Source organism: Oncorhynchus gorbuscha, linkage group LG04, assembly GCF_021184085.1.
Source record: "Oncorhynchus gorbuscha isolate QuinsamMale2020 ecotype Even-year linkage group LG04, OgorEven_v1.0, whole genome shotgun sequence".
Classification (NCBI taxonomy): Eukaryota; Metazoa; Chordata; class Actinopteri; order Salmoniformes; family Salmonidae; genus Oncorhynchus; species Oncorhynchus gorbuscha.
The window spans coordinates 38,732,888-38,758,148 of NC_060176.1; the positions used below are offsets into that span (position 1 = coordinate 38,732,888).

At 43.7% G+C, this 25,261-nt stretch overlaps 1 protein-coding gene across 2 annotated transcripts in view; it reads left to right on the forward strand.

Annotated features, from left to right (window-relative positions):
* The window catches only part of fbxw8 (F-box and WD repeat domain containing 8), a 29,639-nt gene that overhangs the window by 809 nt on the left and 3,569 nt on the right, over nucleotides 1-25,261 (forward strand). Inside the window, exons 3-10 of one of the 2 annotated variants that reach the window (XM_046346746.1) lie at nucleotides 141-305; nucleotides 472-560; nucleotides 3,088-3,245; nucleotides 3,534-3,730; nucleotides 4,038-4,283; nucleotides 9,827-9,954; nucleotides 24,508-24,681; nucleotides 25,024-25,140. In XM_046346746.1, coding sequence (XP_046202702.1) covers nucleotides 141-305; nucleotides 472-560; nucleotides 3,088-3,245; nucleotides 3,534-3,730; nucleotides 4,038-4,283; nucleotides 9,827-9,954; nucleotides 24,508-24,681; nucleotides 25,024-25,140 — 1,274 coding nt within the window. The remainder of the gene's footprint in view (nucleotides 1-140; nucleotides 306-471; nucleotides 561-3,087; nucleotides 3,246-3,533; nucleotides 3,731-4,037; nucleotides 4,284-9,826; nucleotides 9,955-24,507; nucleotides 24,682-25,023; nucleotides 25,141-25,261) is intronic. The other variant, XM_046346747.1, reaches the window with a different exon arrangement.

Consider the following 25,261-nt stretch of genomic DNA (forward strand, 5'->3'; position numbering starts at 1 on the left):
ATCATAATGACTCTGTTGTCACTTGAATGACATTCAAGTGGTCTGAATATTGACTTTACACTGATTTGTTTAATCTATTCTGATATACAGTATATGATGATCAATGAGTATTCATTATAGCCTCTCTGATACTTTCACAGGTGAGCAAGGCGTGGGGGGTCCTGGCAGAGGATGAGGTGCTGTGGTTTAGGATGTGTCAGACAGAGGGTTATCACCACGGGGCCTCTGTCTCTGACTCCCCCTGCTGGAAGAGCATGTTACGAGACTGCAGGAACTCTGAAAACACTGTGCGCTCCAACTGGAAGGTAGGGGTTCAGTTAACTAAATGCTTTTCTGAGATGACACTTTGGCAACACTTCACCTGAAGTTGCCCTTACACCCATCAAACTAGAGTATTAACTGTAGTAACAGCATTGTAATTACATAGGGATGTCTAGAAACGACATGTTTTGTGTCTCTTCATACTCCTAGAATCGTGTTGGATCAATCAGCCAACTGCAGTACGAGCTGGGGAAAGTGTTGTGTGATGTCAGTTCCTGTGACAGCTATGTTGTTGCTGGGTAAGATATAACATAACCTGTTTTTAGTAGGGATGGGCACGGTTAATCAAATATCTGGATATCCGATTGGATGTTAGTATTCCAACACTTTTTTTAATGCTTATTTTGACACTGAAAAAGCTTCGTCTGAATTAAATTGTCCATGTTAAGTTGTTACACAAGGATATATCATGACATTTGAAATGCATAATTTGATAAAACAACAAACTTTAGAATGTAGTGTCTACGTATGGCACATTGAGCTACTGCTGCTTCAGACGTCACATGGCTTTGACAGAAAATTATTTACAGTTTTACACTAAATGTAGATTACAGTTCAGAGGATATACAATGGGATTGTTTTCTTTTCAAGCTAATTTTCTCTCTCATGCTCTATGGGTTGCATTTTAAATTAAAGGGCATTTTACTATCATAGCACATTTATCCCTCCGGTCAGCCCTGACAACGGTATGGTATTTTTCCCACTTCAAATAACGATTAGCCTATAAGCGCGCACCAACGCAGGGTTCCACAAGACCTGACACATATCAATGCGAAACACTCACCAGAAAACACAACATTATATGATGGAGAGCATCAGACTTCTTTCACTGTTACTATTCACCTAGGCTACTGTTAGCCAAAAACTACTGATATTGTACCCTGAAAACAACTGAGCACTGTCTGCTGTTGTGGCACGTTGCATCATTCTGATTGGTTAAGAGAGTAGAGCAAAATATGTATATTTTTTATTTATTTAGACTATCCGGATTCCAAAACAAACCATGATATTATTTGAATAGTGAAATCATTTAAAATGCCCATCCTTAGTTTTTAATGTCAGCAGTTGTGGTGGTCAGCACAGTTTCAGCCCAATAAATGGTGATCGATAGAAATTGAGCTGCTGAACTGACTTTGTACTAAAATAGACCCACCACTTGTCTTTGGACTCCTTTTTTTCTCAAACTCTTTAAATTCAACCTGTTGTAAAAAAAATTGCAAGTTACTTGTAAGCTACTTAAACTGACTGGGCCCATTACTGTAGGATGATAGCGTGACTTGAGTACTCAGCTGCTGAAATGAATCTGGTAAACGTTGTATCAGGAGGCTGGTGCCCAGGGGATGGTCTGATTAAATTCTCCCCTGGCCCCGGTGAACTCTCAGGCTGTGTCCCAAATGGCATCCTATTCCCCACATAGATATTACACTGCTTTTGACCAGAGCCCTCTACGGGCCCTGGTCAAAACTAGTGAACTATATAGGGAATAGGGTTCCATTTTGAGAGACAGTCTCAGCCAGACAACAGAGGCCTGCCTGCTGCTGCAAATTCTTTTTACCTACATCTATTCACACCTAGAGATTTGGATGACTGATTTTCTAAGATACTCATTGTAGATTTTAGCAACCCTTTGAAATTAGGATCCTTTTTTAACCAAGGTTGCTTTTTTGTGGACATTTTGTAATGACACACAAGGTAATATTTCTCTCACTTTTGTGGGATCTTATAGATGCACTGATGAAGCAGAACTGTAGGTTGTTATCTTCCTTGGAATTGATATGTCAGAAGTTTCCAGAGATTATTTGGATGTAGAAAAGTGCCAGCTGGGGCATACATTTCTCCTGTTGATTCTTGGCTGAAAGATAATGCACTAATTATGTAGAGTGTGCGCCTGTTGTTACCTTCCTAACAAACCCTGAGATGTCAGATGGAGTGTTTTAGCCCCCTTTCCCCCTCTCTATCTGTCTCTCTCTGTCTCTCGTTTCCTCATGTTGGGATACGGATGCTGATTGAAGTAGGTGGTACAGTAGCTAGCTGATGTGGTTTAAGTTAGTCGGGGGGAAGCTAGCTATCATGCCATGTTTGTGCCACAGTGTTGTTAGTAGCTAAATAGCTGAAAGGTTTTATCCAGCAGCCCTTTGGTGCCACTCTCTGTGGTTGTCAGTCTGCAGCTGCCCAGCTCAGCACGAATCCTGAACCACATCCAGGCTCCAGCACCAGAAAGGGTCTCGGTCTGTCTGAGGCAGCCCAGGGCAGCTGGTGCTGGGGTATATGGCTGTGCCTGGGGTGGCGTGGCTCGTCCCAGGCCGTCTGTGAAGGACTCAGCTGCCACCATACCCACCCCCTGGAAAGGCTGTGTTATCTCTGCCATGCCTCCAATTGACTGAGACTCACAGATACTCACACATTTGAACCACATCATCACCCACCCATTTACTGTCATGTTGCCCATAAGCACACAGACATCCACTCATATTCACATAATAATGCACGGATGGTTACCATGGTACACAGTTAGCATATTTAATGGGGAAAATTAAGATGCATCCTCATGCTTCATAGGTTGTGTTTAGACATGCAGTCCAGTTCTGATCTTTTTTTCCACTAATTGGTCTTTTGACCAATTGCATAAGATATTTTAACATCCAATTTTTTTCAGAAGACCAATTAGTGAAAAAAAATATCAACTGGGCTGCTTGTTTAAATGGAGCCTTAGGTCATTTCAAAATAAAAATTTAGCGTCGCTTACATTGTTTTTTGTCCCCTCAGGTACACGTCAGGGGACGTGAGACTGTGGGACACCCTCCACTGGGACTCTGCAGCCTCCTTCCTGAAGCCAAGCCCCCTGACGGCAGACGTCACCCCCAGACCTCACGTCAGTCACATCCGGGTCAACAACACTGTGGCTGTGGCTGCCTATGACGATGGTGAGTGAGGGTCCACAACTCTGCAGTCAACTTAGTGGCTATTTTACTGGCTAGCCTTCTAGTTTAGGGCATTGAAAAGGAGCGCCACCTGTTGGTCGGTGGTCTTTGCCGGTTTTGATAGGTATAACCACCCTGGTGCCTCTGTTAGAAAGCATGATAATGACCGGCAGGAGGCAGATGTACAGTTCACACTTTATTACCAAGTTCCCCTAAGGTGTATGGACACATGGATGGCCACACTGAGAAGTCTTTGAGTACATGTTAACTGTATATTCTGCTCCTGTGTAGGATGTGTGGATGTGTGGAGCACAGAGACGGGACAGGAGCCCGTCCACCACTTCCAGATCCCTGGGAGGGTCCACGCCCTGGCTCTGAGCCTGGAGAGCCCCACCTTGGCTACTGCTGCTGGGCTAGACGTCCGGCTGGACCAGCCTGATGAGAGGGGCTACTGGAGGACCCTCTGCCAGGCCACGCTACCCAAACCTGTGAGTCTGCCTTGCTCTCTTTACCTCTGTCTATCTGTCTGTCTTTGATTTGTCTGGAAAAGCACCATCAGCTTTATAATTTTAATGAGGATTATGATACAATTCCCTGTAGCAATGATAGGGTGTCTACATTGATCCAGTGTGCTGTTGTGATTTCAACTTTATGTCACAGTCAATCCATTATACCATATTAGTTTGTTCATTAACAGTGCAACTGAACTTTTCATATGGGAGCTACTTTAGAGGTTTCACTCCCTGTGACAGTAGTCAGCAGGCTGGATAAATTTGCTATAACTTGTTCTAACAGAGACTCTGGTCCCAGGTGGAGTCTATGGTCGTGGTGCCATGGGCCGGGGGGCGAGGAGGGGACAGTGTCCCCCTGGTGGCCCTGTCTGCTGGGGAGACGGTGTTCCTGCTGGCCCCTGAGGACTTGGAACCCCGGGTGCTCCACACCGTCTACGGCCACCCCATCACCTGTCTGGATGCCTCGGCCTCTCACGCTGCCCTGGGGGTCAAGAGCTGTGGCTGGGCCATGAACGATGGAGGCAACAAGGTGGGTGCATCAACAGTGTACTAAAATATTCTTTTTACATGGTCCTATTCATCAGGGCACAACTTTTCAAATAAAGATAAGGTTGTCCCCTTCTGTTCCAGGCCGTTTTCCACCATTTTTATTTTGATGCCTAATGAATACAACCCAGCTGTGGCTTTTGTTCTACTGTCCTTGGAGTTGGGAACAGGGTTAAATTGAGGTAGCTATGCCAAAGCTATGCGCAAAGCCAAAACTGAAGCCCACACCATTATGTTTCTAAGCACTCAACACATTTGGACGGCTACAAATTGGCCAACCTTGAATTAGGCTTTTATTGATGTTAGTATAGGGTTGAATTGCAGTCCTAAATTAATTGCAACCCTATTATGTCACCCCAAAACCTGCATCTCTCTGAGTTTGAGTAGCAATACACCAATCTGAGTGTATTTAGAGTCTCTGGGACCCCAATGGGGTGGTGCATCCCAACTTGGGGAATCTGGGACAGAAATGGGGCCACCCACCGAGGATTGTGGGCATAGAAATAGCTGAACTACTCCTACTGGGTATTGTTCCTAATTACTGTAGTATTTAGTTTACTCTCTTAATGCACAAACTCTCTCACACACACGCACACTAAACAAGTTTAGTCTCTTGTTCCCAAAGAAGTTGCTGTTTGCGTCTATTAATGTCTTGTATCTAAGGACCCTGCTCCTAACGGAGGCTCATACCTTTATTTATCCCTCTGCAGATTACATACCCAGGAGACAAAAGAGTTGCTCAGGGATCAGGTTTGGGTTTCAATACGAAACCATTGTCATGCTTTCCAGTGTATTTCAAGACAATTTTTTGCAAGGAGCTGTTTTTTCTGTTTTGTGACCAAAGGAATATCTCACTGTTTCAAAAAATCCACTTAGATAAAAACCTCAGTCTGTCTCTCTCCTCTTAAAAGTTTTATGTTTTGTTTAGCACCGATACTGGTACTTAAGTAATTAGTCAAGTGACTAGGGACCGGCCCCAAATGGAGCCTCTCTCTGTTGGTTCGACAGGTCTTTGGCAGACTCTCCCCCTGACATCATTACAATGTTCTCATTGCTGATGTTATTATATTAGCCCTACAGCACCACATAGTGGACCTTAGAGAAAGTCTGAGGGATAACTTTACTCCTTCCTCTCAAGGTTACAGCTAAACTGATCTCCCGTGGGCAGTTTCTGCATGTAGACCAAAGAATCTGCCGGGATTGAATGGGATGCGTGAGATAACGAGCGGCATTCTTTTAATTTTTTGGGGTATCGTCACTGGTTATTTGGACGTATCAGGATTGGGCGAAGGCGATGCTTCTACTGCTTTGCCTCGAGTGCTTTGCGTGTGTGACCAAACAGATCGGAAGGGGGGGACTTTTGCCTGAACTATCAATTTCTAACTTTTCAATTTCTAAGTATGAACACAGTTGATCACGCATTGGACCAAATTACACTCGATTTTACTGCTTGGTTAACAGAGATTACAGCTAAACTAAATCATATTATGAACTGGAGTTCTGCTTTTACAATCGAGACCACCAGCTCCATAGATCTTGGTACACGTTTTGTTGGTGTGTCTTTCCGTCCAAAATAATGCCGGCTTTTTCACTATCCAATCAAGTAATCTAAGGCAACATCTCTAAGTTTGTATATTTGATATGGTATTGGTCATTGAGCATTGAGTTTCTTTTGTTTTCATTCTCTACTATAGACCTAGCTAGCTCATCGTCACAAAATTATGCCAATTCATGATTGTCACATTTTCCCTTCACTAATTAAACTTAAAAAATTACAACTTTTAATCCGCTTTAACAAGTCTATCGGCTTCATAGTGTTTCTGACAGCATTTTCCTACTGCGAAGAGGGAAGTAAGAATTGCCAACAGACTCTGGCGAGGCAGAATGTGTTATATGCTATTTAATGAGAAGACATATGCCTAATTAAAAGCTGTCAAAGAAATGGTGGTGGCATCCAGACATGTTATCTCTCTTTTCACACTGAAAAGTGAGTCATCACAATGATTGGTTGCTTTTCTACTAGCTAAATGTTTTGAATGTATTATGACATGAATTGTCTTTGTTATCCAGGTCAAACAATGTGCCACTCTTCTCTTGTCTGTCTGTCCGTTTGCCTTTCCTGTCTCTGTCTTTTACATGTGTCTGTCTGTGTCTTATGTCTAGATCTGTGTCTTGTTCATGACTGTCTATTGGACTGTTTATGTCTGGTGTCTGCGAGAGTCAGCCAGTCAGCTAGCAGTCAGTCTCCAGGTCCTCATTACTACTACCTCTCCCCTGCCAGGGGACCTACACGCCAAACTCCCCAATCCTTCCCTTGCTAGTGGACCTGGGGGTCTGGACATCTGCTCAGCTGCTCTCTACTGGGCTCCTGTTACCCTGTACCCTGCAGCCACTCAGATAGAGCTGGTAAAACCACAGGCGGCACAGCTTATAGACCTAACACGGAACACAACCATTACATAGGTTACACAGAACACAACCATTACGTACACGGAGGGTACATAACCTTCTTAATATTGATATGCACCACCTATTGCCCTCAAAACAGCCTCAATTAATCTGGGCATGGCCTCTACAAGGTGTCAAGCGTTCCACAGGAATGCTGGCTCATGTCGACTCCAATGCTTCCCACAGTTGTGTGAAGTTGGCTGGATTTCCTTTGGGTGGTGGAGCATTCGTGATACATAGGGGAAACTGTTGATTGTGAAAAACTCAGCAGCGTTGTAGTTCTTGACCCACTCAAACTGTTGCGCCTGGCACCTACTACCATATCCCGTTCAAAGCCACTTACTGTAAATCTTTGTCTTGCCCATTCAGCCTCTGAATGGCACACATACACAATCCATGTCTCAATTGTCTCAAGGTTTCAACATCCTCCTTTAACCTGTCCCCCCCTTCATCTATACTGATTGAAGAGGATTTAACATGTGACATTGATAAGGGATCATAGCTTTCATAGCTGGATTTACCTGGTCAGTCTATATCATGGAATAAGCAGGTGTTCCTACTGTTTTGTACACTCAGTGTATATTTGTTCAGGGGAAAGTGTGACCTCTTCCGTTTGTCGTTTAGATAAATGTTCTTGATTCACTTCCGACCGGTTGCTTTGTAGGCATATCTTCAAACTCTGAGTGAAATTTATGTCCATGTCAGTCTTGTTTAAAAGCATTAGCTTAAAGCCTCCATGCTGTCTTTGTAATTATGTTTTTAAGTCACCAATGTATGCCTAACAAATCACTGTGTGTTTATATCATGAAACTAACTACAGAATATATGTGTTATCATTTATTTCCCTGAGCCTCCTTTGGCCCTTGAAATGCTCAGTCTGTGTGGGCGTTCGGAAAGAAATGTGAAGATATTTACACACACAGCCCTGATTGGCTGATAGCATGGTCCAGGGTCCACCCCCTTTCCCAGATAAACAGTCATTGGTCTATTATAATCAGATCACCTTGTGACGTCATGATGTGGGCCAAAAGTTCCATCCCATTTCATGAGGCTGAAATTCCAGGATTTTTTTTCTTCTAACAGCTCTTACACAAAAAATGGCATTTATCATCATTTTCACAATTTCAGAGTGTTATTTCGACCTCATAGTGTGGAAATATGAGAAAATCACGTTTAACTGCACTGCCCCTTTAAACAATGCACCTGAAAGTCTAATGCAACATGAACTCATCAACTCATTGCATTATTTGACAATAGATAAGGGACATATGTGTTTGTTTTCCAAACAAAGGGACTGGTGAAGGGAGTGGGTTAGGACAAATTATAGATTAGCGGTTCCTTTTTTTCTTTTTTTTTCTGTCAGGCACATTAACCCGATGACTGCTGTAGCCAAGCCATGATTCCTTTCATCAACACATGCTGAGGTGCCCACTTAACTGGTTGGACATTAGCTTTAAACTGCCCTGATGGCTCCTCCACATAATTGCTGGTTTGGGATGCTTTTTAATCAAACCTCCCAAAAAAAGGTGATGATTAATTGAAAAAAAGACATGCAGGCAGACAGCCCCCCTTTACCGCTCCTTCCCTTTCATCCTACCCCCCATCAAGCTGCTCCACTCAGGGCCATCTCACAATTAAGGCTATGTGGCCCAAATAGGGGACACAAAACAGCTGGCACTGTCTCAAGCCTTTACATCATGCTGCCTGCTCTCTTTCCTCTTCATCTCTATCTCTCTCCCTCTTTCGGTTCCTTTCCCTTTCTCTTGCATACTCTCTTTCCTCTCCCCACTCTCTCTCTTATATTTCTCTCTCTCTCTGACTGGAGGGAGCACACTCAATTGTTCTATTTGAATTAATAGGGATGTTTGTGGGTCAATTGCCCTCCTATCATTGTCAAACTTGTTTTAATTTAGTTTTGCAATACTGCATTCTTAGCTGAATCTTTTTTTGCAAAGGAAAGGTAGTGTTTATGATTATTGACATGGAACCATTGCATTTCTTTTAGATCTTAATTTCCCCACATTTGAGCATTCTTCTCTGTTCACTCATTCATCCTGATAACCTGTCGGTATTGATCCAAGTACTGTGTTTGGCTCTCCGCACTGTGTTTGGCTCTTCTGCCTGTTAACAGAACCTATTGATCCAAGTACTGTGTTTGGCTCTCCGCATACCCGCCTGAACTCAGTCTAGAATCTGTTACAAAGCATTGTCTTCTGCCTGTTAACAGCACAGAGATTAATTCCTTTGTAAATGTGAGGTGAAGGAAAGTGTTGTGAGAAGTCTATGAGCTCAGACAGACAGACAAGTGTGAGTGATTCTCAGTGGGCTTTTAACTCGGCACACTTCTGAAAGGCATCTTAGGAGATTCATAATGGCATGCATAATTCAGTAGCTCTCAGACTTTGCCAATAGTGCTGTGTGTGTATTAGGGCGTGTTGGTGATAGAGCTGGGACGATAAACCGAAAATGAGCGACACCGACTGAACCAACCACCTATCGTGGACATTTTGCTGATATTGTTCCTTACGATAAGATGCCTATACTGGAGAAATGTGAAGTTTGAAATGAAATAAGTCTACTAATATGGGTGATTTGTTAATGGGACAATTGATAGCCACAACGTTCAAAGTAATAATAGTAGCCTAGTTTTAAGGGGATATAAAAATGTAAAGAAAATGTAGAACTGGTTCACATTAATGTTATAAACATATCTTTCTATTTATCGTTATTGTGATAATTCGGTCAATTTATCGTGATATGGATTTTGTCCATATCGTCCAGCCCAGTGTGTGCATGACTAGAAAGTTGTGAAGATCAACTTGTCTTTACTGCCTTAAGTCTGACGCTGTTGCTGGATTTAGAGTACATTGTGACTATTTACTCCGCTGTTTCCACTACGACATTTTATCTGCTCATATGCAGGTGCTGTCTAACTCCTGCTGCAGTGTATAGGGATGAGTAAATATGTCTGTAGCAACAGAAGCCATTGTCAACTAACTTCTATGTGTTGCCTCTGGTGCTAACTTTTGCAACCGTAGTGAATGAGTCTTAACTGTGTTGGTGTGTGTGTGTGTTCAGATCCATGTGTACAGCCTAGAGACGGGCCAGTCGGAGATGTCTGTGGGGAACTCAGCGGGAGACTTCTCCTGTGTCAACCTGAGAGACAGCCCTCCTCACATGCTCATCTGTGGAAACAAAGATAGGAGGTATGGGACCGCTGTATGTGTCACCACACCAGCTGGGTACACACACACACACACACACACACACACACACACACACACACACACACACACATAGGCACTATGGTGTTAAAATCTGTCTCACATACTTTTGTCTGACAAGTTTGAGAACCACCGTAGTGCCTGTGGCTCCCTTGGGTATACCTTCCAGGTTCAAGTCAGATGCAATAACTGTTTATCACAACACGATATTCCTCAACACATAATTACAACTGATTAGGAATATTGGAACGTGGAGGTGCAAATCACAGCGTACTTCTCGGGGGATCAGGTGTTTTGCAAAGTTGTGAAAAGAAAAGCAATTTTTCACACCACTGGCATACCTTGAAAAACAAAGCATAAAAATTGTTTATGAGAGAGAGGGAGGGGGGACCTAATTAATGATTGGAAGTGAAATACTCTTTGTGAAATACTCTTTGTGGCAACGAGCGTCGGTCGGGGTGGACAGTGTGTTATCTGAAGCCAGCCCATCACCTGGGGGTATTTGTGAAGGAAACAGCAGGGTGGCAGACGATGGCAGTCTCCACATTGCTGTCCAGTGGCCTCGCCATTCAGCCGCTGTATACACACACACACGCTGCATCTGCAACCTGGCCGTCAGTATGGGGAAAGAAAGACACAAAAGAGAGCCATCCTCATCTGCACTTGTCCCTGACAGCGGGACAGGAGTTGGCAGGTGAAAGCATAGCACTTTTGGCAGAATCCTTACAAATCAAACTCCTTCACCAAATTCATCAGGCCTTAAGTAGACAGCCAAAAGCGAGGAAAGCATGTGTAGCACTACATCTCGTTGGGCACAGCCGTTCTCGTAAAGTACGACCCCATCTGTAAGAATAATAGACAACGTAGGAGACTCTTACCTATGTCCCTCTCTCTGATTAAGTAGTCTTGTACGTAGGCAGTCGGAGGCCAACTTGGCTGTGACCATTTGGCCTTGTCTGATGTGCCAGGGACAAAGGGGCACGAGGGAGATGAGAAGGCAGGCAGCGGGTCTGCTCTAGCTGTCCATTAGGATGGCCAAAGGCCAGGGCCTAATGCGTCTCTTCCTCCTCTCCGTCTCTCTTCTCTCCAAATTAGTTGCTCTCTCACTCTCGTTCTGAAGTTTTTAGGGCGCAAACGAGGGTCCTGATAAGGCCGGGGCTGTCTGGAATACTGCCTTGATCATAATTGCCTGGGCCACGTCTGAACAAACAGGAAGGATTTTGGGGACTGGCGAGGGAGAGAGGAAGGGATGGGGGGGTGGAATGGAGAGAGAGCCATGGTCGTGCCCAGTAGTCCTGTACCCATAGGAAATAACAAACCACAACCATAAAACAAAGAAAAATATACTGTCTGCTTTGTCTCCTCTATTAGCCTTTCCATTTTATTGAATCAAGTGTAATCTCATGCATTTTGTGGTAAAAACGTTCAATAATTGCCAGTCTAGTTTTAAACATACCTTTATTGAGCTCAACTGGTGTTAAAGGTCCAATACAGCCATTGTTATCTCAATATCAACTAATTTCTGTGTAACAATGAAGCACCTTACTATTTTCAATTAAAATGTTCAGAAAGAAGCAAAGATTCTCTCAAGTCGTATCCTGATGTCGACAGCAGATGATAGTTGGATTCATAATATAGCAAACCTAGCTAGCTAACATACATTTCGAGAGAACAAAGTTATATTAACTGGCTGGCAGCATCATGTTGTGGGGGTGCTTTGCTGCAGGAGGGGCTGGTGCACTTCACAAAATAGATGGCATCATGAGGTTGGAAAATTATGTGGATATATTGAAGCAATATAATAATAATAATAATATATGCCATTTAGCAGACGCTTTTATCCAAAGCGACTTACAGTCATGTGTGCATACATTCTACGTATGGGTGGTCCCCGGGGATCGAACCCACTACCCTGGCGTTACAAGCGCCATGCTCTACCAACTGAGCTACAGAAGGACCACGACATCTTAAGACATCAGTCAGGAAGTTAAAGCTTGGTCGCAAATGGTTCTTCCAAATGGACAATGACACGAAGAATACTTCCAAATTTGTAGCAAAATGGCTTAAGGACAACAAAGTCAAGGTATTGGAGTGGCCATCACAAAGCCTTGACCTCAATCCTTTAGAAAATGTGTGGGCAGAACTGAAAAAGCGTGTGCGAGCAAGGAGGACTACAAACCTGACTCAGTTACACCAGCTCTGTCAGGAGGAATGGGCCAAAATTCACCCAACTTATTGTGGGAAGCTTGTGGAAGGCTACCCAAAATGTTTGGCCCAAGTTAAACAATTTAAAGGCAATGCTACCAAATACTAATTCAGTGTATGTAAACTTCTGACCCACTGGGAATGTGATGAAAGAAATAAAAGCTGAAGTAAATAATTCTAATTTATTATTCTGACATTTCACATTCTTAAAATAAAGTGGTGATCCTAACTGACCTAAGACTGACTTTTTTTTACAAGGAATAAATGTCAAGAATTGTGAAACGGAGTTTAAATATATTTGGCTTAGATGTATGTGAACCTCCGACTTCAACTGTATGTCTGTAGTCTTATCAGGCCATTTCATATTGTTTTCACTTTCTGTCGCTGAGAGAAAATGTCCCCACATATCAAAGGTAGCGAGTTTATAATTAATTTGACAAATCATTCTTTCATATGAAGCTGTTTCTGCCAAGGCCACATACAATTCCTTATAAGACGGATGGTCCTTCTCCCTCCAGTGTCTCTGTATGACTCGTTTGGCTGTGGTTAGAGCAACTTTTAGCCAGTTTAAACATGAGCTTCTCAGTCCATCAATATCCTTAGTGATATTCAGTAAAAGCAAAGCAGGATTTACAAGTATTGTGGTACCCAGAATATCCCCAATCTTTTCCAATACCTTCTGCCTAAAGGTATGTAAGCTTGGAAAGTTAGAGAACATATGGATCATGTCACCTCTACTTAACTGACATCTTCAGCATAGTCTGGATTCTATCAAACCTATTCTGTTCAACCTCAGAGGAGTCCAATAAATCCTATTGAACACTTTTTAAATTGAATCAGCTTGGACCGGGCATCTCTCATAGGGAGAGATATTCCATTCCTCCTCTCCAAATGTTAGGTATTTTTCCCATACATCCTTTAGACCCTTACTAGTTCCATTAAATGCACCTATAAGGTGGCTGTTTACAGTGGGGCAAAAAAGTATTTAGTCAGCCACCAATTGTGCAAGTTCTCCCACTTAAAAAGATGAGAGGCCTGTAATTTTCATCATAAGTACACTTCAACTATGACCGACAAAATGAAGAAAAAAAATCCAGAAAATCACATTGTAGGTTTTTTATTGAATTTATTTGCAAATTATGGTGGAAAATAAGTGGTCACCTACAAACAAGCAAGATCGCTGGCTCTCATAGACCTGTAACTTCTTCTTTAAGAGGCTCCCCTGTCCTCCACTCGTTACCTGTATTAATGGCACCTGTTTGAACTTGTTATCAGTATAAAAGACACCTGTCCACAACCTCAAACAGTCACACTCCAAACTCCACTATGGCCAAGACCAAAGAGCTGTCAAAGGACACCAAAAACAAAATTGTAGACCTGCACCAGGCTGGGAAGACTGAATCTGTAATAGGTAAGCAGCTTGGTTTGAAGAAATCAACTGTGGGAACAATTATTAGGAAATGGAAGACATATAAGACAACTGACAATCTCCCCTGATCTGGGGCTCCACGCAAGATCTCACCCCGTGGGGTCAAAATGATCACAAGAACGGTGAGCAAAAATTCCAGAACCACACGGGGGGACCTAGTGAATGACCTGCAGAGAGCTGGGACCAAAGTAACAAAGCCTACCATCAGTAACACACTACGCCGCCAGGGACTCAAATCCTGCAGTGCCAGACATGTCCCCCTGCTTAAGCCAGTACATGTCCAGGCCCGTCTGAAGTTTGCTAGAGAACATTTGTATGATCCAGAAGAAGATTGGGAGAATGTCATGGTCAGATGAAACCAAAATATAACTTTTTGATAAAAACTCAACTCGTCGTGTTTGGAGGACCGGTTCCGGTTGGAGCGAGTGGTCGCATCTGCACGTCGCTCCAACGGGTAGTATAACTTTTTCATTATATTTCATTATATCACAACGGTTTGATTTGTCTTATCTTAGCAATTTCTTCTCAGCTAGCTACATAGCCGTCTTTGTATCAAAGATAATTGCGTATTTATTGTATTTCGCCGTCCTAACGTAGTCTTCACTAGCCAGCTAGCTAACGTCCACTGATTAGCTGCACTGAGAAACTATTACTATTACACTCAACTGAACGACTCGATTAGTTTAGTGTTAGCTACCTACATAGCTGTCTTTGCTGTCTTCGTATCATCGTATCATCGTATCCAAGATAATTGTGTTGTTTAGGTTTAGAGTGTGTAGTCTTAGAGTGATTATCTTAATTTACCGAGGTTAGCTAGCCAGCTATTTGTCGTCCTTAACGTAGGTGACTCTGCTAGCTAGCCAACTCTGCTAGCTAGCCAACAGCTAGCCAACGCTAGCCAACGTCTTCTGTATAGAACTCAACTACCCGGTCGCATTCACAGGTTGTATCACTTTTTCACTTCATTTCATTACAGTACAACGGTTTGATTTGTTTGATCGTAGCTAGCTACTTAGCTAGCTACATAGCCGTCTTTGTATCAAAGATAATTGTGTAGTCTAGAGCGATTTTCTAGGTTCGCTAGCCATCTATTGTCGTTCTTTTAACGCAACGTAACGTAAACAACACTGCTAGCTAGCCTGCTAGCCCCGAATAGCAACACTGCAGAAACTATTACACTCAACGGAACGACTTGATTAGTGTAGTGTCAACAACGCACCCACTGCCAGCTGGCCTACTTCAGCAGTACTGTATCATTTTAATCATTTTAGTCAATAAGATTCTTGCTATGTAGCTTAACTTTCTGAACATTCGAGACGTGTAGTCCACTTGTCATTCCAATCTCCTTTGCATTAGCGTAGCCTCTTCTGTAGCCTGTCAACTATGTGTCTGTTTATCCCTGTTCTCTCCTCTCTGCACAGACCATACAAATGCTCCACACCGCGTGGCCGCGGCCACCCTACTCTGGTGGTCCCAGCGCGCACGACCCACGTGGAGTTCCAGGTCTCCGGTAGCCTCTGGAACTGCCAATCTGCGGTCAACAAGGCAGAGTTCATCTCAGCCTATGCCTCCCTCCAGTCCCTCGACTTCTTGGCACTGACGGAAACATGGATCACCACAGACAACACTGCTACTCCTACTGCTCTCTCTTCGTCCGCCCACGTGTTCTCGCACACCCCGAGAGCGTCTGGTCAGCGGGGTGGTGGCACCGGGATCCTCATCTCTCCCAAGTGGTCATTCTCTCTTTCTCCCCTTACCCATCTGTCTATCGCCTCCTTTGAATTCCATGCTGTCACAGTTACTAGCCCTTTCAAGCTTAACATCCTTATCATTTATCGCCTCCAGGTTCCCTCGGAGAGTTCATCAATGAGCTTGATGCCTTGATAAGCTCCTTTCCTGAGGACGGCTCACCTCTCACAGTTCTGGGCGACTTTAACCTCCCCACGTCTACCTTTGACTCTTTCCTCTCTGCCTCCTTCTTTCCACTCCTCTCCTCTTTTGACCTCACCCTCTCACCTTCCCCCCTACTCACAAGGCAGGCAATACGCTCGACCTCATCTTTACTAGATGCTGTTCTTCCACTAACCTCACTGCAACTCCCCTCCAAGTCTCCGACCACTGCCTTGTATCCTTTTCCCTCTCGCTCTCATCCAACACCTCCCACACTGCCCCTACTCGGATGGTATCGCGCCGTCCCAACCTTCGCTCTCTCTCCCCCGCTACTCTCTCCTCTTCCATCCTATCATCTCTTCCCTCCGCTCAAACCTTCTCCCACCTATCTCCTGATTCTGCCTCCTCAACCCTCCTATCCTCCCTCTCTGCATCCCTTGACTCTCTATGTCCCCTATCCTCCAGGCCGGCTCGGTCCTCCCCTCCCGCTCCGTGGCTCGATGACTCATTGCGAGCTCACAGAACAGGGCTCCGGGCAGCCGAGCGGAAATGGAGGAAAACTCGCCTCCCTGCGGACCTGGCATCCTTTCACTCCCTCCTCTCTACATTTTCCTCCTCTGTCTCTGCTGCTAAAGCCACTTTCTACCACGCTAAATTCCAAGCATCTGCCTCTAACCCTAGGAAGCTCTTTGCCACCTTCTCCTCCCTCCTGAATCCTCCGCCCCTCCCCCCTCCTCCCTCTCTGCAGATGACTTCGTCAACCATTTTGAAAAGAAGGTCGACGACATCCGATCCTCGTTTGCTAAGTCAAACGACACCGCTGGTTCTGCTCACACTGCCCTACCCTGTGCTCTGACCTCTTTCTCCCCTCTCTCTCCAGATGAAATCTCGCGTCTTGTGACGGCCGGCCGCCCAACAACCTGCCCGCTTGACCCTATCCCCTCCTCTCTTCTCCAGACCATTTCCGGAGACCTTCTCCCTTACCTCACCTCGCTCATCAACTCATCCCTGACCGTTGGCTACGTCCCTTCCGTCTTCAAGAGAGCGAGAGTTGCACCCCTTCTGAAAAAACCTACACTCGATCCCTCCGATGTCAACAATTACAGACCAGTATCCCTTCTTTCTTTTCTCTCCAAAACTCTTGAACGTGCCGTCCTTGGCCAGCTCTCCCGCTATCTCTCTCTGAATGACCTTCTTGATCCAAATCAGTCAGGTTTCAAGACTAGTCATTCAACTGAGACTGCTCTCCTCTGTATCACGGAGGCGCTCCGCACTGCTAAAGCTAACTCTCTCTCCTCTGCTCTCATCCTTCTAGATCTATCGGCTGCCTTCGATACTGTGAACCATCAGATCCTCCTCTCCACCCTCTCCGAGTTGGGCATCTCCGGCGCGGCCCACGCTTGGATTGCGTCCTACCTGACAGGTCGCTCCTACCAGGTGGCGTGGCGAGAATCTGTCTCCTCACCACGCGCTCTCACCACTGGTGTCCCCCAGGGCTCTGTTCTTGGCCCTCTCCTATTCTCGCTATACACCAAGTCACTTGGCTCTGTCATAACCTCACATGGTCTCTCTTATCATTGCTATGCAGACGACACACAATTAATCTTCTCCTTTCCCCTTCTGATGACCAGGTGGCGAATCGCATCTCTGCATGTCTGGCAGACATATCAGTGTGGATGACGGATCACCACCTCAAGCTGAACCTCGGCAAGACGGAGCTGCTCTTCCTCCCGGGGAAGGACTGCCCGTTCCATGATCTCGCCATCACGGTCGACAACTCCATTGTGTCCTCCTCCCAGAGCGCCAAGAACCTTGGCGTGATCCTGGACAACACCCTGTCGTTCTCTACTAACATCAAGGCGGTGGCCCGTTCCTGTAGGTTCATGCTCTACAACATCCGCAGAGTACGACCCTGCCTCACACAGGAAGCGGCGCAGGTCCTAATCCAGGCACTTGTCATCTCCCGTCTGGATTACTGCAACTCGCTGTTGGCTGGGCTCCCTGCCTGTGCCATTAAACCCTTCAACTCATCCAGAACGCCGCAGCCCGTCTGGTGTTCAACCTTCCCAAGTTCTCTCACGTCACCCCGCTCCTCCGTTCTCTCCACTGGCTTCCAGTTGAAGCTCGCATCCGCTACAAGACCATGGTGCTTGCCTACGGAGCTGTGAGGGGAACGGCACCTCAGTACCTCCAGGCTCTGATCAGGCCCTACACCCAAACAAGGGCACTGCGTTCATCCACCTCTGGCCTGCTCGCCTCCCTACCACTGAGGAAGTACAGCTCCCGCTCAGCCCAGTCAAAACTGTTCGCTGCCCTGGCCCCCCCAATGGTGGAACAAACTCCCTCACGACGCCAGGACAGCGGAGTCAATCACCACCTTCCGGAGACACCTGAAACCCCACCTCTTTAAGGAATACCTAGGATAGGTTAAGTAATCCCTCTCACCCCACCCCCCCCCTAAGTTTTAGATGCACTATTGTGACTGTCCCACTGGATGTCATAAGGTGAATGCACCAATTTGTAAGTCGCTCTGGATAAGAGCGTCTGCTAAATGACTTAAATGTAAATGTAATGTAAATGAACACCATAGCTACTGTGAATCATGGGGGTGGAAACATCATGCTTTGGGGCTGTTTCTCTGCAAAGGGACCAGGACGACTGATCCGTGTAAAGGAAAGAATGAATGGGGCCATATATCGTGAGATTTTGAGTCAAACCTCTTTCCATCAGCAAGGGCATTGAAGATGAAACATGGCTGGGTCTTTCAGCATGACAATGATCCCAAACACACTGCCTGGGCAACGAAGGAGTGGCTTCGTAAGAAGCATTTCAAGGTCCTGGAGTGGCCTAGCCAGTCTCCAGATCTCAACCCCATAGAAATTCTTTGGAGGGAGTTGAAAGTCTGTGTTGCCCAGCACCAGCCCCAAAACATCACTGCTCTAGAGGAGATCTGCATGGAGGAATGGGCCAAAATACCAGCAACAGTGTGTGAAAACCTTGTGAAGACTTACAGAAAACATTTGACCTCTGTCATTGCCAACAAAGGGTATATAACAAAGTATTGAGAAACTTTTGTTATTGACCAAATACTTATTTTCCACCATAATTTGCAAATAAATTCATAAAACATCCTACAATGTGATTTTCTGGATTTGTTTTCCTGATTTTGTCTGTCATAGTTGAAGTGTACCTATGATGAAAATTACAGGCCTATCTGATCTTTTTAATTGGGAGAACTTGCACAATTGGTTGCTGACTAAATGCCCCACTGTATAAGCCCTGCGGTATGTAGTAATTTGCATAGGATCTTAATGCTTATATCGGAATGTACTAGGAATTTGTTGTTGTTTTAACTTACCAAAGTTGGAGATGCCTTCAAAAGTCCTGTTTCTGTATTATACCTGGACCTCAGCTCTTCAAAAGAGGTAAAAGTGTTTTCTTGATACAGACAGCCAATGTTCTTTATCCCCTTTCTATACCAACCTTTCCAGAAAACCATGTGTCCCCCTATTTTCAATTTAGGGTGGTTCCATAACGAAGCATAACTTATCAAGAAAGGTGAAGATCTCTCTCTTATGAATCTGGCTCCATATATTTTTTTAGTATGGGACAGTATTGATTCTGGAGTCCCACCTTTTGTTGACTCAAATAATCTGATGCTCCGAAATGGGGCATTAAGTTCTTCCTCCATGTCCACCCAGATTGGCCTAGTCGAGTTCTCAATACAGAGAGAGCCTATTTGGGAAGCTACAAAGACTTCTTAATACAATTGCATGTTAGGGAGCTTTATTCCTCCCTTCTCAGTCTTTGCTTGTAATCACACTAGTTTCATCCTGGCCTTTTTACTGGCCCAAACAAACTCAGTAATAATTTTGTCCATGGATTTAAAAGTATAGACCGGTATGGATAGTGGTAACATGCTGATGACGTAATTCAGTTTAGGAGCTATGACCATCTTTATAACCTGTATCCTACCCCATAATGAGATTTGTACTTTATCCCAGCTCTTAAACTGGAGTTGAATTTTGTTCAATAGTGGGCCAGGATTTTCAGAAATTTACATTTATATTTAAGTCATTTAGCAGACGCTCTTATCCAGAGCATGTTCTGTAGACCAGGAATTAACACGATCCCCAGGTACCTCAAGTTTTTAGGGACCCATTGAAACCTCCAGCTGAGGAGGTAATTTCTCAGAATGTTTTGATAGAGGCATTACTTCAGATTTGGTCCGGTTTTACTTTATAGCCCGATATCTCTGAGAATGCATTTACAAGGTCCAGTAAAGGTGGTATGGAGAGTTGGGGGTCTGATATTAATAGTAATATGTTGTCTGCATAATGCAGTAGTTTATTCTCCCTACCTCCCATATTAGTCCCTTTGATTGACTGATGCAGCCTAATAGCTTTTGTTAATGGTTCTAATGCTATGATAAATAGGAGGGGCAAGAGACAGTCACCTTGTTTCGTGCCTCGTCCTACAGAAAATGGAGATGGGACAATTTTCATCACAATTTATCAAAGAAATTGGACAGTAGCTCCCACACTTATGGGGATCCTTTCCCTTTTTGAGGATTAGGGTGATTACTGCATCACTCATAGAAGGTGGAAGCTCACCTGTGTCAATCGATGTTTTCAATATTACTGGGCTAAGCTGCTCTGCAAACCTTTTATAGAAATCACTAGGTATCCCATCCAACCCTGAAGTTTTACCACTGGGTGCTTGTCTTATAGTTTCGGTCAATTCCTCCAAAGTAATAGGGCGGTCGTGCCAATTCCTGTCTTTCTCTGTTAATTTAGGAAGGTTCAGATTCTGAAAGAAGGCCTCTGCTTTCTGCATATCTAAAGGACCGTCTGAAGTATAAAGGTCCTGAAAGAAGTCTTGAAATATTGTTTTTCTTTATGATTGGTAATCGGCTGCCTGTCTTATTTCTGATTCAACCTATTTGCCGAGCTGTTTCTCTAGATTTCAATTGACTGGACAACAGTTTTCCTGCCTTCTCATTAGATTCGTACCATCTCTATTTCAGCCTGTACAGGGAATATTATTATATTATATTTAATATTATATTTTTTACTGAATAAAATATTCAGCTTTTGTTTGTCAGATTTACCAGAGAAATGTTGCTAGGATTGGACCAATATTCCCTCTCGCATTTTAAGCTCTGTTACAAGTTTGTACATTTTCTGTTTATCTAATTTCTTAATGGTAGCTGATCTTTGTATCATTACTTTGTGTATGTACGCTTTAAAAGCTTCCCAGACATGTACCTGTTTCGCACTATTGTTGTTTGTTTCAAAGAATATCGTAAAGTGTGTTTTAAGGAATTCAAAAAAACGCCTTGATCTGTAAGAGGCTGGTGTTCATTTGCCAATATTTCAACAGTCAGATCAATGGGTGCATGATCTGTCATAGCTATCGTGCCCACATTGTAAGCACCCACTTTATCTATGAGAGAGTGTGAGATCAGAAAGTAGTCGATGCATGAATAAACAGTGTGGCTTTTTGAAAATAATGTGTAATTGATCAATCCAACCGCTTGCAATCTCCATATATCATAAAGACCAACATCTTTACAGACTATTTTAATTGCTTCTTGAGTTTGAGGTCCTGGTTAGACCCATTTGGATTTATCTAAAAAAGCATCAGAGATCTGATTTATAATCCTCCCCAGTACCAGAGGAAAACCACCTAAATGAATCAATCAAAACATCCAACATAAAGACGGGCTGATCGTTATTCTCGCAAAGAGAAGAGATTACCTTTCTCGTGAAGACTGATACATGAACTGTATAGATCCAAAAGACAGGAATGTAAACTGAGGTCAGCTACAAAAGAGGGACCGCTATAAGTCATAAAGTCATAAAGTGATGGCTGCCCGCTCCATCGGTGTGCCATGAAGGCGTCGCTCTCTGATCAAATATGGTATCCTACAGGATATATTACACCCCTAATGAAATAGCGAAGTCTTGTTACCTTCTAGGATCTCTGAGGAATAGATACAAATGTGATTTGACTCGTTGAAACAATATTTAGGGTGAGATTGTCAGATTATTTTCTTTGCAAATTGAATGACTGGAAATACAAAATCGATCGTGCCTTCTATATGGACTTTTTTAGGATATAAAATTATTTTATCTAACAAAACAACACTTCATGTTATCTGTGGGACCCTTTTGGATAATAAATCAGAGCAAGATTTATGAATGGAAGTACACATTTCACCTTCAGAGGTGAATTTATCAAACCTATTGCGGTGAAAAAACAGTATTGTTGTTAGGAGCTCTCCTCAAACAATAGCATGGTATTTCTTACGCAGTAATAGCTACTGTAAATTGGACAGAGCAGTTATATTAACAAGAATTTAAGCTTTCAGACGATGTAAGACATTTGTTGATACTCTAAAATATGTAATCTTGACATAACTCGCTGAATGATTTGCAACTGTCCTCTCTGTGGTTACGGTTTTAAAAGTTATTAAATCTTACGTAGGCTAGTAGTCTATTAAACTTGGCTGTGGCCAGAGTCATGGAAGCTCTGTAGCCACAGTGATTTAAGCTGTCCGATTGGGCAGCGCAGTAGGTGCACTCAATTTTAGTCACAGATTTGCCGGTCAGCCGGGTAGGCGGATTTTGTCTCAGGGGAAACTTTGCTTTTGAATCAAGTGCACCTACGGTAACAGTTTAACACAAATGTTAAAAAGGAGCGCCTTAATCGTTCGTTGACTTTTCTACAGAAATATATGGTGATTGACTAGGAATGCCTTAAAGATCGACCATTCAATTACAATCGACCGGTTGGCGACCACTGTTTTAACGGATGCAGCAATACTATACTGAACAAAAATATAAACGCAACATGCAACAATTTCAAAGATTTTACTGATTTACATTTCACATGAGGAAATCAGTCAATTGAAATAAATTCATTAGGCCCTAATTTATGTATTTCTCATGACTGGGCAAGGGCCCACCCACTTAATGCTCATGACTGGGCCTTGAAGGGTATAGGCACACTCACTTGGCAGCCAGGCCTACCCAGTAGGGAACCCAGCCAATCAGAATGATTTTCCCCCTAAATTGGCTTTATTACAGACAGAAATACTCCCCAACACCGTGGTCCTGGGCTGGCAGGGTACACGTGGTCTGCGGTTGTGAGGCCGGTTGAACGGCCTCAAATTCGCTAAAACGACATTGGAGGTGGCTTATGGTGGAGACATGAACATAAAATTATCCGGCAACAGCTCTGGTGGACATTCCTGCATGCCAATTACACGCTCCCTCAAAGCTTGAGGCATCTGTGGCATTGTGTTGTGTGACACAACTGCACATTTTAATGGCCTTTTGTTGTCCCCAGCACAAGGTGCACCTATGTAATGATCATGCTGTTTTGTCAGCTTTTTATATGCCACACCTGTCAGGTGAAGGGATTATCTTGGCAAAGGAGAAATGCTCACTAACAGTGATGTAAACATTTTAGAGAAATAAGATTTTTGTGCATGTGGAAAGTTTCTGGGATTTTTTATTTCAAACATTGGACCAACACTTTACATGTTGCGTTTATATTTTTGTTCATCGTAGTTTCATCTCACTGTCATATTCTCAGCCGGATTTAGCTCTCTCAACATAAAAAAGAAAACTAAATAATTTCATAGAATTGAACTCACCATTCATATATGATTTGTATATTCTCGTAATATTTGTACTATATACTTGAGTTTGTCCTCAAAAGTGAGTATTATTATTTTTTTATTACCAGAAGGGTGAGTTCCTGACCTTTCTAAAACTATGCAACGTTACCAGTTACTGGTTATGGCCATCTCATGGGGAACAAAACGTGTTTGGGTATGTTTATTTTGGTGGAATATATATTTTTCCCCTATCATTCAACTGGTTAGTAGAAAACAAGGATCATGCTGATTAATGTGAAATAGCTTGTCCACTGGCAGCTCAGTGAAGACCAGGGCTCGCTCCAAACATTAGATTTATGACTGTCGGAGGCTGCCAGACAGTAACTTTTAAACCCCTCTGCTGAAGCGTGAGCGCCCATGAAACAACACTACTCAGCAGCCATGTCAGTGTGTCAAATGTCACCCTATCCCCTATATAGTGCACTACTTTTGACCAGGACCCATAGGGCTCTGGTCAGATGTAGTGCACTATATAGGGAGACTAGGGTGCCATTTGGGACGCAACTCATGTCTTACCATACGTCTTAGTTACAATGCTAATGCCCATTTAGCTATGCAACCCTGATTCGTTTAATTTATTGAAGCGGAAATTAAATCTGCTCACCCCCAAATAAATTAAATTTGGGTAATGAACTTTTGGAAAGCTTTTTGCATGAAGTCATCCTCCGGCTGCTGTGCGGTGGGACCCAATAAACTAAAGCAGTGATGGCAACAGATGGAGCTGGAGGTCCGTGGGGCATGTTTGGCTCGTCAAACCAGACCCAAGAATCCTCCTTAGTTCTATTAATGCTACAACAGCACCGTGTTTAATCAGTTCAAAACATCTTCAATATTTGTAGCTTTGGTGCTGTGAGTGAATGAGTGTTATTGGTGGCTAAAGTAATTAAACGTACGTTTATAAGTGGTCTAAAGTAGAGGAAGCAGATGAAATCCCCTCAATGTCACCTAGTGTTGGTGTTTATTACTGTCTTTGTTGGCCTGTCTTTTCTGATCATGTCTTATAGGTTTTCTGTTGTTGTTTTTGTAATGCATTGTTCGGAGGCACCAAGTTTCCTCTGGTAACCTAGTTACGATGAGGCCCGAGTGCCGGTCTGTTGGTTCTATAATGCCAACTCCTTGTTGGCACTCATTGTCGTCCCATGGCTTGAAAATAACAACAATAGAGGTGGCAAGAGCACAAACAGATCTGGGACCAGCCTAGGAAAGATGCATCCTTTCATGTCTTCAGTAGTGGAGCGAATCGACCACCTTTGTCTGACCTACTTCCTGCAACATCACTTCCTGAGATGAAATGACTACTTGATTTTGCTGTGTTCTGTTTCAGGGTGAGGGTGTTTGACCTGCGCACCGGCTCCTCTGTCACATCGCTGTATGCCCACCACATGGGCGTGACCTCCGTGCAGGCAGACGATTGGAAGATTGTGAGTGGCGGAGGTGAGGGATTGGTCTGCGTCTGGGAGATGAGGATGGGAGCTAAACTGTGGGAGATGCACAACAGGTGGGACAGCAGAGTTCTTTATATTGGTTGCTCATACGTCTATTTGTTTGTGCCACAAAAGGCAGGTAGAATTCTTACATGTGCTATTCAGTACTTGAAATATAAAAATGTAAGTGTCTTGCCGTTCCTGTCACTTTCAAGTATGCATTGCTAAAATATTCAGCGATACGCAACATTTACCTATCAGGCTGACATTGGCAGCAAACCAAACAGGCACATCAGTATTGATTGATCCCTTTTCAGCTCGTTAGTGAATTTGTGTGTTTGTGTGTGTGTGTGTGTGTGTGAAAATCAAATTGTTAGTAATAAAAAATGGTGTTTCTCCCTCCTATCTGTTTACAGGCACCCAGTCAGACACTTGAGATTCAACACTAGCACTCTGGTGACAGCCAACATCCCAGACGAGAAGTCTCCACGAGGGGCCTGCATCACAGATGACGACCTCACAGCCCACCGCAGGTCCCTAATAACACCACCCAAAATTCTAATTTATACATTTAGAGTTTAGCAAGATACTTGTTTATTTTACTGAAGATTCCATATTACACAGAGATCAGTGTCTGCATAGATGTGCTTTCAG